General features: G+C 47.9%; 1 protein-coding gene and 1 long non-coding RNA gene across 6 annotated transcripts in view; one reads left to right on the top strand and one right to left on the bottom strand.

The window, feature by feature from the left end:
* The window catches only part of Slc6a13 (solute carrier family 6 member 13), a 39,486-nt gene extending 28,276 nt beyond the window's left edge, over positions 1-11,210 (bottom strand). Inside the window, exons 1-3 of one of the 5 annotated variants that reach the window (XM_076567869.1) lie at positions 11,071-11,106; positions 10,615-10,678; positions 8,284-8,490 (exon numbers count right to left, since the gene is read on the bottom strand). In XM_076567869.1, coding sequence (XP_076423984.1) covers positions 8,284-8,490; positions 10,615-10,618 — 211 coding nt within the window. In that variant the 5' untranslated portion in view covers positions 10,619-10,678; positions 11,071-11,106. Of the gene's footprint in view, positions 1-5,967; positions 6,104-6,645; positions 6,767-8,283; positions 8,491-10,614; positions 10,679-10,892; positions 10,916-11,070 lie in introns of those variants that run through there. The other 4 variants (XM_006991596.4, XM_076567870.1, XM_042274037.2 and 1 more) reach the window with 4 other exon arrangements.
* Positions 7,003-15,806, top strand: LOC143272498 (uncharacterized). The gene is made up of 2 exons (XR_013050131.1): positions 7,003-7,148; positions 13,269-15,806. It is a non-coding gene; the product is annotated as an uncharacterized LOC143272498 (long non-coding RNA).
* The last annotated feature ends 2,383 nt before the right edge of the window (positions 15,807-18,189 follow it).

Below are 18,189 nucleotides of genomic sequence, written 5' to 3'. Positions count from 1 at the left end.
GGTGTTTACAGAAGGGCTCCACGTGAGCATGTCACAGAAACACTTGCACATGGATGTTACCACAGCGCTGCTCGTGACAGCTAAGCTACAGAGAAACCTAGGTGCCCAAGAACAGAGAAATGAACTTTTTAAAATGTAATATATATATATATATATATATATATATATATGATTTTTTTCAGCTGTAAACAAGAACTAAGTTCTGTGGTTTGCAAGAAAACAATACAATTGGAGACAATCACATTAAGTGAATTAAGCTAGGCTCTGAAGAACAGATACTGTAAGTTTTCTCTCATTTGTAGTTATTAAATTTTATAGAGAGGCATATAAAATTATGTGTTTATGTGTATATATACATGTATATATATACATAGACATATATATATATATATATATATGTCCAATATGAAAATAAAAACAAAACTCTCTAGGGGATGAAAGAGACTAATGGGAGCCAAGAAGTTATGCGGGAACCTGTCTTAGTGGAGCATGTAATATGTGCAATGAATACTCACAATGACATTGTTAAAAACATAAAGGTCAGGACGTGGGGCACAACTGCTTCTCATTCTGCATTCTTATTTTTGTAGCTACAAACAGCACCCTGGCGGACGGCTTTGTCTCGCCGTCTTTACACTGCTCTCCCTGGGCTGCGCTCTTCTGGGGCCTAGAGCTGAGATCCTGCTTCAGCCTTCCCCTCCATCACGCCCTTCCCAAGGGGTCCATCTGTGGTCTGTCTGTCGTACTGTGGCCTCACATGAAGACTCCAGCCCTGGGTATTCTGCCAGGGAGATCCCATTGGAGAGCTCAAGTCTGAGACGGCTAGGATTTGGGTGTGTGAGGACTGAGGATTAGAACAAACTTGGAGAGGGACAAGGAGGAAGGCAGCACCTGCCCCGTATTAGATGGTCTTCAGCTGTGGACACAAAACTCCAGGCTTCTAGCAACCAATCAAAGACGTAGAAATCAAAGGAACGTGGTTGACAGTTGGGTTCTATCCAAGCTGAGATTGACAGACAAGTCACTGAAATTCTCCTAGCCAAACTGAATGGTATTACCACTTCGACCCACCCCACCTGCCCCACCATGCCTCTGGAGATAACCAGAGTTTCTTTTTCCCCTTGGCTGAGATTTGTGTTGGACAGGCCTTGGGGGAAAAGTCCTATTTATTTTCTCCCCAGGGAGCTGAGGGTGAAGGGCTGGAAAAATAAGTTTACAACTTCAGCAGCTTCTCCAGCTGAGGGGTCCATGCCACAATGACTGGACATGTGGGCATGCACCTCCTCCAGGTGCTGGGAGGCTTATTTCCACCCTGAAAGAAGAGGGTCTTTCAGCAACTTCTCTCTCCAGCTCCCTCCCTCCTTTTCTTTTTTTTTTTTTGTTTTTTTTTTGTTTTGTTTTTGTTTTTCGAGACAGGGTTTCTCTGTGTAGCTTTGCGCCTTTCCTGGAGCTCACTTGGTAGCCCAGGCTGGCCTCGAACTCACAGAGATCCACCTGGCTCTGCCTCCCGAGTGCTGGGATTAAAGGCGTGCGCCACCAACGCCCGGCTCCTTTTCTTAAACCTACTCCCATCAGGCGTTGGTCTAGTACTCCACTGCCATCACCCTTGACTTCTCGGCTGGACCAGCGACCACGCCCACCCATCACCCTCAGCGCTTGGGCAGCTTCTGCTGTTTGCTCTCCTCCTCCCCAGCACTTCTCCAGCTGTCTTTCTCTCCATTTTCAACCCTGTCGCTGCTCTTTTACAGGTTCTTTCTCTTTTCTCACATACTCACAGGCTGGCGATTCTCTCTCTCTCTCTCTCTCTCTCTCTCTCTCTCTCTCTCTCTCTCTCTCTCTCTCTCGTGTGTGTGTGTGTGTGTGTGTGTGTGTGTGTGTGTGTGTGTGTGTGTGTGTGTTTCTTTCTCTCCTTTTGAAACAGAGAGCCTTACTATGTGGCCCAGATTGACCTTGAACTCACAATCCTCCTGCCTCAGCCTCCTGAGATTACAGCTATAAACTGCCATGTTAGTCCCTTTCTCTCTTTTGGTTTTTTGAGACATAGTTTCTCTGTGTAACAGCCCTGGCTCTCCTAGAATTCTCTCCTTTGACCAGGCTCAGGCTGGCCTCAAACTCACAGAAATCTGCATGCCTCTGCCTCCCAAGCATTAGGATTCAAGGTGTGCACCGCCACCGCCCAGCTAGACTTACTTTCTTTTCTTTCTCTTCTTTCTTTCTTTCTTTCTTTCTTTCTTTCTTTCTTTCTTTCTTTCTTTCTTTCTTTCTTTCTTTCTTTTTTCTTTCCTTCCTCTTTTAATACCTTCAAATTGCTAGGGATGCCTAGATGTGTATTTCCAACCAGATCTTTCACACAAACTCCAAACTCGAATATTGTACTGCCGTGATGACAAATCCCTTGAACGTGCCAAAGGTATCTCAAGTCAGTGTTCCCCAAACTCAATCACTGATTTCTCTCTTAAAATCTGCAGCCTTTCATGTCTTAGGAAGAGCAACCCTTTCCAGGTTAAAAGTTTCTAGTTGCTTAGACAAGGGATTAGCAACAGGAACTATGTCAAGGGCTCAGATTCCGCATATCTCGCATGGAGACTCCAGTCTGAGGTATGCTGGGTGTTGAGAAATTCATTCTGCTGGCAGCCAGGGTCCAGAAAGTTGGAGAGGCTTCATCTGAAGGCCTGGGGCCTGAAACACTTTGGCTCACATATTTGGGTAGAGTCAATAGTTAGAGAGAAGGCGCTAGTCTTAGTCCCTTTTCTGTGGCTGTGATGAGAATGCCTGGCAGAAGCAGATTAAGTAAGTAGAGGTTTATTCTGGCACACAAGGTAACAGTCCATCACGGGGAGGGGGGGCAGTCATCAAGCCTGCAGGAGCTTAAAGCAGCTGATCTCATTGCATCCACAGTCAGGAAGAAGAAAGCCATAAATGCCCTTAGTCAATACACGTTCTCCTTTGTATACAGCCCAGACCCCAAGTCCAAAGAGTGATGCTGCCCCTCCTTCAGGATGGATTGTCCCACCTCAAATAAACTGGTCAAGATAATCTCTCACAGGCATGCTCAGAAGCTGAGCTAATCTAAAATTTTTATTACACTTATTTATGTGTGTGTGCGCGCGCCTTGGTGCCACAGTGAACTTGGAGAAGTGAGAAGACAATTTTGTAGAGATCATCAGGCTTGGCAGCGGGTGCCTTTACCTGATACTGCTACTCAATAACCCCAAATCTGAGCTAAGTAATCCCAAACAGGTATTCTAGACAATTCTAGAACCTGTAAAACTGACAGCCAACCCTAGCCATCATAGGTATCAGGGATGAATTCAGAACTTTTAGCTTTATAGCTGGTCTATCCCCTGTAGTCAGTTCTCAACACAACAGCCAGTGAGAGTCTCTCAAGTTCAAGACCTTTGCTACTCCTGCTCAACCCTGCCCGGACTCTCTATGACATTAGAGGGAAAGCTGATGTCTTACAGTAGCCAGCAAGGCCCTACCTGGTCTGCATCCATGTTGTGTAGCCCCAAATCTAAACATGCCCTCCTCCAGGGAGAAGAAACGATCACAAGACTTGGAAAGTTCAAGAAATTTACAAGAATCATGGGGTGCCTCTCTAAGCCAGTAAAACAGCGAATGAATGCTGAGAAAGGCAAGTCTCTGCTGGGGCTGCCTGCCAGCTGTGCAGGCCTCCAGTCACGCAGCTTTGCCCATGCTGGGGAGGGTGCTGCAGTCACACAGCTTTGCCCATGCTGGGGAGGGTGCTGCAGTCATGCAGCTTTGCCCATGCTGGGGAGGGTGCTGCAGTCACGCAGCTTTGCCCATGCTGGGGAGGGTGCTGCAGTCACACAGCTTTGCCCATGCTGGGGAGGGTGCTGCAGTCATGCAGCTTTGCCCATGCTGGGGAGGGTGCTGCAGTCATGCAGCTTTGTCCATGCTGGGGAGGGTGCTGCAGTCATGCAGCTTTGCCCATGCTGGGGAGGGTGCTGCAGTCATGCAGCTTTGCCCATGCTGGGGAGGGTGCTGTAGTCATGCAGCTTTGCCCATGCTGGGGGTGGGTGGGTGCTGTAGTCATGCAGCTTTGCCCATGCTGGGAGGGTGCTGTAGTTACACAGCTTTGCCCATGCTGGGGGGGGTGCTGTAGTCACGAAGCCTTGCCCATGCTGGGGAAGGTGCTATAGTCACGCAGCCTTGCCCATGCTGGGGAGGGTGCTGCAGTCACGCAGCTTTGCCCATGCTGGGGAGGGTGCTGCAGTCATGCAGCTTTGCCCATGCTGGGGAGGGTGCTGCAGTCATGCAGCTTTGCCCATGCTGGGGAGGGTGCTGCAGTCACGCAGCTTTGCCCATGCTGGGGAGGGTGCTGCAGTCATGCAGCTTTGCCCATGCTGGGGAGGGTGCTGTAGTCATGCAGCTTTGCCCATGCTGGGGAGGGTGCTGTAGTCACGAAGCCTTGCCCATGCTGGGGAAGGTGCTATAGTCACGCAGCCTTGCCCATGCTGGGGAGGGTGCTGCAGTCATGCAGCTTTGCCCATGCTGGGGAGGGTGCTGCAGTCACGCAGCTTTGCCCATGCTGGGGAGGGTGCTGCAGTCACGCAGCTTTGCCCATGTTGCAGAGAGTGTTCCAATCATGCAGCTGCCTGCATCACCCCAATCCTGTAAATACCCAAGTGAGACTCAGGCGGAGTCCTTGCTCGGGACTGTTGTTGGTGTCCTGTCTATGGTGAATAGATGTTGGCTTATGTCTCATCAACAAAAGGCACGGACAGCGACTTCTTCACTTACTTCTCTGACTGCATCTCCTAGCTACTCATCTTGCTCCGGGCTTAGAGGCCTCCTTTACACTCTTCCATAAAGCCAGGTGAGTTCTTGCTCAGGGCCATCTGACCTTTGCTTCCTCTCCCTACAGCATGCCTACCTCGATGACCACATAACCACCCCTCTCACTCCAGGCAAGCCTCACTCAAATGTTCTCAGTGCGGCCCACAGTGACATCCCACCCCTTTAAAACACACACAAACCCACACCCACACTCCTAATCCCCTTTACTTGGCTCTTCTTGTTCTTCTCCACAGGACTTGCTAATTTCTGGCATTCTATATAACTTACTTATCTGCTTTGCTTTGCTTTGCTGTGCTTCCTTCCTCTGAAAGACAAGAGCCCTGAAGACAGGGCATGGGTCTGGTGTAGTTACAAATGTATTCCAAGCACTTAGAATAATTTGCAGGGTGCCCAGTATTTGTTGTTGAAGGATATAGAGTCCAAGCTTCCTTGTCTGTGTGCCAACACAAGTGACAGACTGGCAACTCTAGGAACCCCTCATAGGGATGCTGGCATTGGGCCCTGAGTCCCAGAGAACAGCGAGAGCTTTGTCTAGGTGACTGAGGTAGACATTGCTCCTAATCATGTCCCTAAGAATGCCATTCTAGCTTCTGGGTCTTGATGGGCTTCACCACAGCACTCTCTTGGCTTCCCTAACTGTCTTCAGCTGCTTCGCCATTCCTTGATCGAGCTCAGCTCCTCCCCTGCTGTGGAACTCACTTCGAATTGGATCTACCAAGAGTTAAAGCCGAAACCTAAGAAGACATCATTAAGCTTTGAGGAGATTCCTCGAGCTTGACATTGTCACCACACAAATGCATTACTGACAGAAGTTCTTACCTCCCCCTTCCCCTCCCCTCCCCCACCACAAGCACAATAGTGGCTGTAGCACTGTGGACTTGAGAGAAAGAGTCCAGAAGCAGGTTGATAGAGCACTTTACTAAGCGCAGTAGCTCCATGGAGTACCCAGCATCCTTCCCAGAATCTATTCAGAACACGCCTGGCACCCCTAGGAGCCCAAGTCTCCGTCAGAGAGCAAAGGCCTTAAATAACATCACCAGGGCCACAGAAAGGGGTCAAATCGACACATATGCCCTCTCTCTGTTTTCTGCGCCCTTCCTCCCCACATCAGCAGTGAAGAGTCCCCTTGGCATCAGTTTCACCCACTGGCTAAAAGGAGACGTAGAAATGGAAGTGTTCCAGCCCACGGCTCTGCAGGAGCTTGCTTTCTGTGGCATGGACTGCTGAGAACGCAAAGACTGGGGCTCTGGATTCCTCCAGCACGCATCCTCAGTCAGTCTTCGGCAAAGGGGCCTTGGATGAGTCCTGCCCTTTAGAGCAAACCTGGGCATTAACCTCTAGCTCCAAAGTCCACCAAAACACTCCCCACCCCCAGGCTGCCGTTACTCATCAGCAAATAGGGAGGTGGTACATGAAGTCCTCAGCTATGTCAGGGCTGAAACTGCGGGTGGTGACACAAGATTAAATCTCAGAACCCCTAAAAATGTCTCAACTGTCAAATGAAGTCAGAGGCTCTGTCTGGGGGACAGACGTCCCAGCAGCCATACCCAGGCACCCACATGAGAAACCGAGGGCCTAGAACTTTCTTTCCTGTTCCTGCATCTCTAAGACAGAGACTGGACAGATCGCCATGCGGTCCTGGAGCAGAGCTCAGGACCTAAAGCTGCCAGACAAAGGAAGCTGCGTTGAGTCCAACATCCCCAGCTGCTCCGCCTCTGCTCCCCTTTACTGCCGGTTTTCACCCCCGATGGCTTTGCACTAAGCTTGGAAATCTCTGCCTCAACCCTTACCCAATTCCAGAGAGGCTTGGGGAAATCTTCTCACCCTGTAATCTTTCTGCCACATGAGAAACTAAGCTGGTTACCAGGTTCCGGGTCCCAGCGTACAGCTTTAGTTCCTCGCTTCTGTCTGTGCCCTGGGCCAGCCACATCCCTCCACCTAAATGCTCTAAAGGGAAGATGTTCAGGCCCTAAGTCCTCAACAAGCATAGAAGTATCTAGTGCAAGATGACGAATGGGGGGACCTCCCTCCTTCTCTCACAATGCAGACTGAGCAAAGTCCTGTGATTTCAGGCCACTGGCCAGAATTCCTAGGGAGAAAGGACATATTACCTCATTCCCATTCCTCTAGGGAAAAATACAAATACTCCAACCCCACAGTTAGTCTCCAATGTCCACAAGACAGCATGAGTGCAGAGGACTTCTCTTTTGGTCTCTCCTAATCCTCTCCCACCTCCACCCTGGACTGTGTGCCTCATCTCTCCAAAACCCTTTGGGAGAGAGACTTGAGCTTGATGAGTTTGGAGGCCTCTGCTCCCCTGCAAGCGGGTAGGTGTGTTCCTCTCAGCCTTGTCCCTGGTGACCTACCTCTGTGTTCCGCATTCCTCCAGCTCAGGATGAAGGTCCCTATGAAAACAGACCCATGACCTCCAATCCCTGGAAGCTTTACCCAGCAACAGAACAGGATGGTGTCCTAACCTGCAGGTCAACTCCAAGCCCTCTAGTACCTGGGGACTCTGCTCAAGACTTCCCACTGAGGTGTGGAAATTCCCTTTATGTGGATTAGCGCAATTACCCCAGAGGGCTGGAAAGGAGAATAAGAAGCCAGTATAAGAGTGTGTGGGGCCGGGCGTGGTGGCGCACGCCTTTAATCCCAGCACTCGGGAGGCAGAGGCAGGCGGATCTTTGTGAGTTCGAGGCCAGCCTGGGCTACCAAGTGAGCTCCAGGAAAGGCGCAAAGCTACACAGAGAAACCCTGTCTCGAAAAAACCAAAAAAAAAAAAAAAAAAAAAAAAAAAAAAAAAAAAAAAAAGAGTGTGTGTGTGCGCGTGTGTATACACACACACACACACACACACACACACACACACACACACACACACAAACAACACAGGGGGGGGGGTCGATTTTAAAAGGAAAAGCCATGAGCGTCAAAGATTATACTAGTGAGAGTTGGGAAACATGATATTGGGAATGTCATGGTACCAGCTAAGTAGTGGGGGTTGACACAAGCCCACGCTGAAGAATCTCAAGATCCCAGAAGAATTTGGTATCAGCAGCAGCATCAGTGAAGCTCCTATTTATTAAGCACTTTATGGATGGTATTGCCAGTCCTTAAAACAACCTTGAAAAACAGGTACTGCTATCTTGATTTACAGGAGCAGCCATTGACTCTGGGGGCTTCTGGAACTTGACCAAGATCACACAAAGTAAGAGCAGAGCCAGAATCCATTCCCTGATCCATCTGGATCCGAGCCTGTACTCACGCAGCTAAGAGAGAACACTCTAGGACACTCACATGATTTATCTAGGTCTCAGTCTCCTGCAATGTGTCACCAGTGACCTGTCAGGGTCCTTCAACGCCAGCATTCTATGTGTCTACAGAGCATCCCAGAGGGACAGTAAGTGTAGCGGACAGAAGCATTCTCCTTCCTGGGGTGATGTGTGGCAGAGTGGCTCTCACCTCCCCCGTTCTTGTAGCAGAGATAGGGAAACCTCCAGACGTTGCCTAAGCCAACGATCTCTCCCGCCACTGACAGCACAAACTCCATCTTGTTGTTCCAGTGTTCCCGTTCCAAGGTGCCGTCTTCCTCCACCTCCTTCATGACTGGACACACTGGCTTGGTCTCTCCGTTACTGGTTGTTCCCGAGACCCTGTTATCCATCCCACCTGGAAAACAAGCATAGGGTTCTGTCACTGGTGGGAACCCCACGGGGACCGCCTCCCCACTTCAGGAAATTCCCAAGGGAATAAGTCCCCTGGAAAAGGGTGACTTCCTTCTCTACCCTCCAACCTGTTCCTTCTCAGCGCCCCTCACTGGTAGAGCAGGAGAACAGCTCCTGTGACTTCCTGTTCCCTTCATATTGAGAGAGAAAGCACCGACCCTGAGGAGCAGACTTTGCTCCCGCGATACATGTTCTCTGAATTCATAGCCTGTGGTTGTCGGCACTCTCCCTTGCCCTTTGCAAACAGCTGGGACACATTAAAAAGTCATTCAGTCTTTATAGGCTAGGACCACCGAGAGGATGGCAGTTGACATCTTGTCAAAGCCACTGATGTCCCTTGTGGAATTACCCTAAGGAAGTAACTGTGACCGTGGGGCAAAGATCTGATACTGAAGATGCTGATTGTTCATAACAGCAACCAAAAAAAACTGAAAGACTGTACATGCTAAAAATGGAAGGTATGTTAATAAGGTGTGGTAGATACATTATGAGCTTCTATACAGTCATTAAAAACTATGTTACAGGAAAATGTATATTGAAACAGAAGGATGTCTGTGCTATAGGAAGTGAGATCAGTATGTACAAGATGATCATGTTCTCCAGGCACTTTACAGAGTATTTACATGCGTTGAAAGATTGGGACATAAACCCACGATGTTTCTTTCTTAGTGGCTGTGTCATAGGAATGTATTTCTTATCTATGTCTTCACCATTCAGATCAAAGAAATGTCTTCTGAGGGATGCTGAATGGGACCAGTGACTGAACGAGGTGGACTGAGCTGTCTAGGAATTCATTCCTCACTCCTTCCTGAATCAACATACGTGGAGAAACTAACTCTCTCTCTCTCTCTCTCTCTCTCTCTCTCTCTCTCTCTCTCTCTCTCTCTCTCTCTCTCACACACACACACACACACACACACACACACACACCATCCCCTCTCCCATCCCCTTCTCTCCCTTGCTCCCTCCCTCTCTTCAGCAATAACAATCTGTTACAACAGAGACGAGGGCATGGAAAGGAAGCCCCAACTCTCTCCTTCTGACTTCCAGAAACAGCCTATTCTAGACTGATACTGAGGTTGCGGGTGAATTCAGGCGCGGTTTAAATTTAACGAGTAGCTACTGTGGACTAAGCATTTTACACACATTCATTTAATTCTTCCACCAGTCCTTTTGTCGTTGAGAAAATGAGTGGAATAAGTAAAGTACCTGAAGCTGTTGCTAGATTAAATCAAGTCACTATTGCCACATAGGTCGTAAACTGTGTGGGACTTGAAGCCACGCTTCACTCCCTGCCCTTCCAGTTACATCAGTTGGGTTATGTTGGCTGCCTTGGTTTATCAACATATTGAATGTTGGTATTTCAAGTGATTCCATCCTCATTTTATACAGTGGCCCCCTTTGTTCTGGTTTTTGTTTTAACTCTTGTTATTGTTTATTCGTTTGTTGACTGTTTGGAGACAAGGTCTATAGCCCAGTTTGTCCTAGAACTCACTAAACATCATAAACTTGAGATGATCCCCCTGCCTCAAGCTTCCTGAATGCTCAGATTACAGGCATGAGGCACCATGACTGGTTAGTAGCTCCTTTCTAGAAAAGCAAGCAGGTGGGCTTTCTCTGAACCCCAAGACAAGATCAAGTTAATGGATCGTTCTCATCAGGAACTCCTCCAAGCCACAGGCTTTCCTTAGGTTCTGCCTCCAGTCCTAAGGTCTGGAAAATTCAGCCCAGAAGACAGGCAGTGGAAGGCACTCCGATTATATGACAAGCTGAGGAGCGGGCTTCAAAACTAGCTCTGGCCAAGAAAGAACAACTCCAGCAATGGGGTGGGAAGTTTCTCTGCTGATTGAGCTGGTCTTCTCGGGGCTCGTGCTGATCTGGCCTCCCCTTGCTAACCAACCATCTCAGGGAAGTCTTCCAGTGAGGCAAAGCATCCCACTTGACCACCTCCCCCTCCCAGACACCAGGCAGCACTCCTCTCCCTCAGCCCCATAGGAGTCATTTCTTGGGGGCAGTTGAAAGAGCATACATAGGCTGTGGATTCCGGCAAGCCAGGTTTAGACCTTACCCATTTCTAGCACCCTTCATGCCTCCAAAGAAGTTAATGAATAACGCAGCCTTAGTTTGCTCATCTGTGAAAGTGGGAATAAGGGAATAGACTCAGCTGTGAGGCTTGAGTGGGGAGATGCTTTCTATCTTCACAACTTAAACTCAATGATTTTCCTCTCCAATTAGGATTCTCTATCTCCTGCTCCCGTGGTCCCTTAAGTCATGAGCCACCCCCCATCCCCCACCCCCCATTTCAGAACGTCAAGAGAACAGCATAAGGTGTTTGCATCTGCGTACCTAAGAGCCAACAGTGCTGTCGGGGACATCAAAAGCCCTTTGGCTGTAAATCCATGGATCCTACCAACCTACATTCTGAGGCCCAGAAACAGGAGAGAGAGAGAGAGAGAGAGAGAGAGAGAGAGAGAGAGAGAGAGAGAGAGAGAGAGAGAGAGAGAGAGCAGAAAGTATTCCGAACCTTGGTGAAGTTTCTGCCTGAGGTCCTGTCGGAGAATTCTCGAGGGGGCCAGGGAAGGTACTGGCTATTTAAAGCATGGCTGGAGACCGCCCTGTGGAGGCTGTAATCCTAAACTTGACCGGCCCACATTCCGCCTCCCGCCTTCCCCCTCCCATACTCTCCCCTCCCCTCAGCCACCAGACAATCCGCACAGGAGTGACTCCCTGGCCAGGGGACTGTGGGTGAACCCTGGCAGTTCAGCCACTTGCTTGCGATTCTACCACAGCACACTCTATTCACACGGCTTGCATGCCCTTCCTTTCAGACACTCTAGGGGCTATGTAGATTAATTCCAAAGTATTTAGATCTTACCTGGTTCAAATGGCATTCTGAAAGGGACAATGATTTGTGGGGGGGGTGGGGCAGGGAGACATCAAGATCACTGAACTGGGAGAAGTCAGTAAAACTTCCAACGTGCACACACACACACACACACACACACACACACACACACACACACAGGCACAAACATGCACACATATGTGTATGCACACACAATGTTGAAAAGTTTGAAAATGATTCATGCGTTATTAGTGGTTGCACTCAGAATAGAGCTGGCCTCGGTAACAGTAATAAAGGAGGTTTTCTCTTCTTTTTGAAGCTCCAGTATTGTTTGAATTCTTTGACATTGTGCTAGAACTTTTTTTTTTTAACTGCAATTAATGAAATGCCAAGGTTTAAAACAGTCATCAGGAAAGATTTGGCAACGTGATGCAGACGGCTAGTCGGAGGGACTTTCTTTCCAGGCAGGAATGACCCAAGGAGGTAGCCTGCTGTTCCTTCAGTCTCTGACCCACCACCTGCTCAGCGCAGCAGGAAAGGGCATACATAAGCTTTGAGGCCGGGCAGCGCAGGGGCTGAGCACAGCATCTGTCACTTTCCAGCTCGACGTTTTTGAGCAAAGCATTCAACTTCTGAGACTCTCATTCTCACGTCTATAAATTGGAGAAAATGTTGCCTTGGAAAAGTGGGTGAGATTTCAGGGAAGAACGGATCTACTAATGTTGCAAGCCCACCAACGATAACTATGCTGTTATTTATCCTTAAGTATTCACAACGAGCTTCATGGAGATTATTCTTTAAAAAAGAAAGATTGTATTTTTCTATATTTATTTATTTATGCGTATGTGTATATTCTGTGTATGTTTGTGTACATGCATGTGGGTGCCCTCAGAGGCCAGGGGAGGGTGTCAGATCTCCTGGAGCTGGGCTTACAAGCAGATGTGAGCCCACTGATGTGAGTGCTAGGAATCGAACTCTGGTCCTCTGGAAGAGCAGCCACATCTGTCTCATCTTATGGTTTAAAGAAAGAGATGAAAAGAGTTCTCAAAGAGAGACTCAAATTCATGCTAAAAGCGCAAAGCAATGTGATCGACTTCCTAGACTTATGCCAAGCGGTGCTGACTAGCAGCCCACTAACTGACCTACTAAGCGTTGTGAACATTGAAATTTGTACTCTAAAATTACCAGGTAGCTGGAGTTTGAGACTCAAACCAGCCCCCTAAGAAGTCTGGGTACCACACAGCCTCCATCAGTGTTGCTTGGCTCTCTCTAACCTCACCCATGCACTGACGGGCTCTCGTTTTTAGGAAACACTCCCAGAGATGAGAACATCCTCGAGTCGTCCTCTGTTCTTGAGTTGCTCTGACACGAGGGAGTGCCGATTCTTCAGTTTTCTACGTGACTGCTGCTACACTGCCTTTTTGATCGCTCTTTTATTCCTTTCCAAATGCTTGTGATCCACAGTTCCTTTCACCTCCATCCTGTTGTGACTGATATTTTTCCGTGCTCAGCCAAGTGATGGGGAAGTAGTTTGAGAACCATTGGCAGAACTGTCTGTGACAGTCTTCAGACTGCCTGTCCTGGGGTGTCACACCAATCACACAGGACAGACAACTCTTGCTTCCACCACCCTTCGGTATGCAGGGACAAGACCAAGGATTGGGCACTATCAGAATCAGTGTTCATGGGTTCTTCTTACTCAACAGACAGATTAGGAGAGCCTCTAGGGACTGCTACCCAGTATAACTGAACATCAAGCTTCCTGACACAGGACTGGATGAAGTGAAATGAGCTCATGGATATGCATAAGTAGTGGTTGGTGCCAAGTTCATTCTGGGCATGTTTAAAAGCCAGTGTGTCATGATCTGTTCCCCCAGGTATTTTCTGTCTCCACTCGGAGCAGAACAAGAGCAGAGGGATCTTCCAAGAAGCGTGGTCTGTTTCCAAAGGAGTGTCTCTGAGCAGCACCGATTTTCAGTGCGAGTAGCAGCGGAGGACAGGGCAGGCCCTCTCCTGTGCCCTCCTGGACGACCTGAGCCCTTTTCAGATATGACACTGATGGAAAGGAGGGGCAAGTAAACTTGCCTGAGCAATACCCGGTGACGCCTCGCCAGTGTGGCGAAAATCCAAGGAACAAAATAAATAGTGGTAAGGGTAGATCGTGACCAAAGTCTTTCGCATTTGTGGTAATGTAAATAATAAAGCAAGCCAGTAAATGGGGAAAAAAACACACCTTTCCCTAAAGTAGAATTATAGTGAGTAAATGTACAAGTAGGGAATCCCCATTGGGCTGACGACAATACCCACCAGTTACTGCACCAGTAAAACCTGTCGATGAAAGTTAGAGGAAGAGCAAAATTTTCATAGTTTCTGAGCATTGTCCCCCAGATATTTATTCACCACAAAGGGGAAGATGCTACCTTCATGGTAGAAAGGCCAGTGACCAAGTGCAGCACCCCCAGTCACAGAACACAGCGGCATTATTCACACCCCAATGCGGGCACCGTCCACTGCGATTCTTGCCAATAATTCTATTTGATCATGAGAAATGAGAACACGGCTCCAAGCAAAGGACATTCAACAAGCAACTGTTCTTCATGCCGTTGCATCTGTGATGATTCACGTGGACTTGACAGGCATCCCTGTGAGAAATGATCTAGATCCGGTTAACTGAGGTGGGAAAACCAGCCCTGAATGTAGGCTGAGCGCGTCCATTTACCTCCCTCTGCTTCTTCACTGCAGCTGCAATACGACCAGCAGCCTCAAGCTCCGGCTGCCTTGACGTTCCCGCCATGATGGGCTGTCTCCTCAAACATAAAAATAAGCCTTCCCTCAGGTTGCTTTGGTCCAGTGTTCTGTCACAGCACCAAAACAAGTAATTTACATAGTGTTCAGATCATGAAAGATAAGAAAAGTTGCATAGACAAGTTGAGGTTACAGGAGTGTCTTAGTTAGCGTTGCTATTGCTGTGGAGAGACACCATGACCGTGGCAACTCTTAGAAAGAAAACATTTAGTGATGGTGGTTCACTTACAGTTCAGTGGATCAGTCCATCATGGCTGGGAGCATGGCCACATGCAGGCAGGCAGGCGTGGTACTGGAGAAATAGCCGAGTGTCCTACATCTTGACCCAGAGGCAACGGGAAGTCCACTGACTGTCAACGCTAAAAGAAGCTTGAGAAAAAGAGACCCCAAAGCCGGCCCCCACAGTGACACACTTCCTCCAACAAGGCCACACTTCCTAATAGTGCCACTCTCTTTGGGGACCATTTTCTTTCAAACCACCACCAGGAGACTTAAATAAGTATATGGAGTGTAGATAGGATCCTGGACTAGAAAGGGTCACCAAAATAAAAATCAGTGGAATTTAAATAAGATCACTAGCTTGGTAATACTTTACCAATATTAATCTCCCATTTCTGACAATCATATGATATTTGTTTAAGATGCTAATATTAGCAGAAGCTGAGCACAAGATGTATGCAGATTTTTCTTTTCTTTTCTCTCTCTCTCTCTTTCTTTCTTTCTCTCTTTCTGAGACTTTTAAATCTAAAGTCAGTTTAAAGTTTAAGGAGTGTGAGTTAAGATGGTTTCACCCCTTGGCTATAGCAGTCCAAGTGTGTGACCTGAGTGAAAAACTCTGGGATATTACATGCAGAACCCACAGGTACCACTGAAAATTTTGATGGTTTTCTTTGTGTTGTGTCTGATTCCAACTAGGATTAGCCTAAATTCCATAAACACAAGCTCCCAAAGAATCAAAATTTATGAAAAATATATGAATCCCATGAATCATCATCACTACTGTTCCCAGAATGCTTCCCATGTGCAGAGCACTGTGAGATGTGACATGAACATCCCACTTTATCCCTTACACAGAGATTACTGTTAGGACCAAGCTAGACATGGTTGATGATGACCTCGTAGGTCTAGGAATTGAGGGACTCACTCAAGGTCACAACTAGCCAATGGTGACAGCCAGAACTTGAACTCAGGTTTGTGGATCTAACAACCATTATCTGTAACTACCACACCACACTAAGTCTAAGATGTTAGGGGTCGGGGAGGCTAAAGTTCAAGCCTTGTGTTTACTTTGGGAAAGAGTTAAGTAGATAAAATGCCAAGAAAAATGTCCCTAGGCCTGGAGAGATGGCTTAGTAGTTAAGGGCACTCATTGCTCTTCCAGAAGTCTGAGGTTCAGTTCCCAGCACCCACATCTCTCAACTTCCCATAACTCCAGTTTGAGGGGTACCCAACACCTTCTTCTGGCCTTCTCAGAACTGCATTAGTGACATGTATACATGCATGCATGTAAATAAAAATAGGTGTGTTTTTTAAAAAGAAAGAAAGAAAGAAAGAAAGAAAGAAAGAAAGAAAGAAAGAAAGAAAGAAAGAAAGAAAGAAAGAAAGAAAGATGTTTCTTTTCCTGAGAATTTCACTCAGACTTGAAGAATAGTTTAAAAACCTCATTAGAGGGCTAGCAAGATGGCTCAGTGAATAAAGGAGCTTGCTGCCAAGTTTGACTACCCCAGTTCAATCCCAGGAAACCACACAGAAGGAGAGAAATGACTCCCACAGTTCTTGGACCTCCACGCTCCTGTACACACACACACACACACACACACACACACATACACACACACACACACCAAACAAACAAATAAATAAATAAATAAATAAATAAATAAATAAATAAATAAATAAATAAATAAATAAATGTAATTTTAAAAGTTTAAGTCTCGCCGGGCGGTGGTGGTGCATGCCTTTAATCCCAGCACTCGGGAGGCAGAGGCAGGCGGATCTCTGTGAGTTCGAGGCCAGCCTGGGCTACCAAGTGAGTTCCAGGAAAGGCGCAAAGCTACGCAGAGAAACCCTGTCTCGGAAAAAAAAAAAAGTTTAAGTCTCATTAGAAATTCCTTTGCTGTCCCATGTAGTCTCCCCCCACCCTCAGCACTCTGCCTTCTCCTGTGAAAGGAAAACCATACATTTTCTCCTAACGCCAGAAGAGTAACTGCATTTTCCAGCTGTCCCTGGGTCTTCTGTTCCCTGGTTCCTGATTTCTTACGTGATTCTCAGAGCACAGAGAGGGCTTACAACGTTTCCGTGGGAAGCTCTTGGCTGGCTTAGGTTAGCGAGGCCACTGCACAGCCCCTGTACCCTGACACTAACGAGTCAGGGGAAGGGACTATGGCAGGGTGACAATATTTAAAAAGCAGCTTCAACCATTGGACAGCCTTTTCTCCTAAGCACTTTAAATCACCACCACAGGAGCTCATTCGTAATGAGAAAATACCCAGACGCCATGTTATGCTCCTCACCCTGCAAAGAGCCTTCGCCTCCGCCTATGGGTGGCAGTGCTGGCCTCTGGCAGGTGACACAGACCCCACAGTCTGAGAACACTTGTCTTCCACTCTTGTCTGAGGAGCCCAGGACACATCACGTTCCTCTCTGTTCCCTTTCCTCTGGACTTGGGAGAATCATCAGCAGAGTGGGGAGGGGCTGGCAAGGATTTAGCTCAGGATGGGCTTCTGTGGGGCGATTCTGAGAAGGGGCCAGGAATTGAGTGCTGTTGAAAGCACGGGTAGTTGTATGCTTGGGTTTCTCAATGGGTCTTATGAGAGGGAAGAATCAAGGAAAACTCGATGTGATTAGGAAGAATAAAATAGCAGTCGCTTATGTTGGTCATGGGGTGTGTGTGTGTGTGTGTGTGTGTGTGTGTGTGTGTGTGTGTGTGTGTGTGTCTGTGTCTGTGTCTGTATGTGTGCCTGTGTGTGTGTCTGTATGTGTGCCTGTGTGTGTCTGTATGTGTGCCTGTGTGTGTTTATGTGTGTCTGTGTGCCTGTGTGTCTGTGTGTGTTTATGTGTGTCTGTGTGTGTTTATGTGTGTCTGTGTGTATGTTTATGTGTTCCTGTGTGTGTTTGTGTGTGTGTGTTTGTATGTGTGCCTGTGTGTGTTTGTGTGTTTATGTGTGTCTGTGTGTGTTTGTGTGTGTCTGTGTGTGTTTATGTGTGTCTGTGTGTGTCTGTGTGTATGTTTATGTGTTCCTGTGTGTGTTTGTGTGTGTGTTTGTATGTGTGCCTGTGTGTGTTTGTGTGTGTCTGTGTGTGTTTGTATGTGTATGTGTCTGTGTGTTTCAGACCGTGTTCACATTTTGTCACTGTTCCCTCATGGTCGTAGAACGGCCCCGTTTGCATCTTGATCCATCCTGACCACAAAATGTAAAACGTTCACGTTCACCAGAGCACCAGGCCCAGCCATGTCTGCTCCCAGGACCACCGAGGCCTTAACAGCATTGGTCTAGCTCCCAGCTGGCGGGCTTCCTTTTTCCCTCACATTGAGGAAAGCCCCTCAGTCGGCCTCTGGGGGAAGAAAGACCCTGAGTTGAGAGGCGGTGTGCGCAGGTGCCCGGCTCTTGACCCCTCCTCTACTCAGACAAAGCCAGCCCACAGAAGACTGATTCTCCCTCCCCCGGCAGCCATGATTGTCTATAGTGGGCTTGGCTTGTGAATACTTTAAGGAAAAAAGAAAAATCTCAGTGTCCCTATCCCCAAAGAATACCATAGAACTAAGCACACAGTAGGTGCTCAGTACACACTGGCTGATGGGAATGAGATTTCCACCTTGATAGGTTTCCACCTTAGCTAGCACGTCGCTGTGGATTCTGGGAAAGAAAGGGTTCAAGTCAAACACGCATTTCCTCCCAAGCATACCTACCTCTCCCAGTGTATTAGAGCTGATGCTGGTTCCTGTAGTGCCTTTCAGAGGACACCAGGGAGGCACAGGTCACCCAGAAAAGC

Source organism: Peromyscus maniculatus, chromosome 3, assembly GCF_049852395.1.
Source record: "Peromyscus maniculatus bairdii isolate BWxNUB_F1_BW_parent chromosome 3, HU_Pman_BW_mat_3.1, whole genome shotgun sequence".
NCBI classification, from domain to species: domain Eukaryota; kingdom Metazoa; phylum Chordata; class Mammalia; order Rodentia; family Cricetidae; genus Peromyscus; species Peromyscus maniculatus.
The sequence above is the reverse complement of the archived record's forward strand: the minus strand, read 5'-3'. Positions and strand labels throughout refer to the sequence as shown.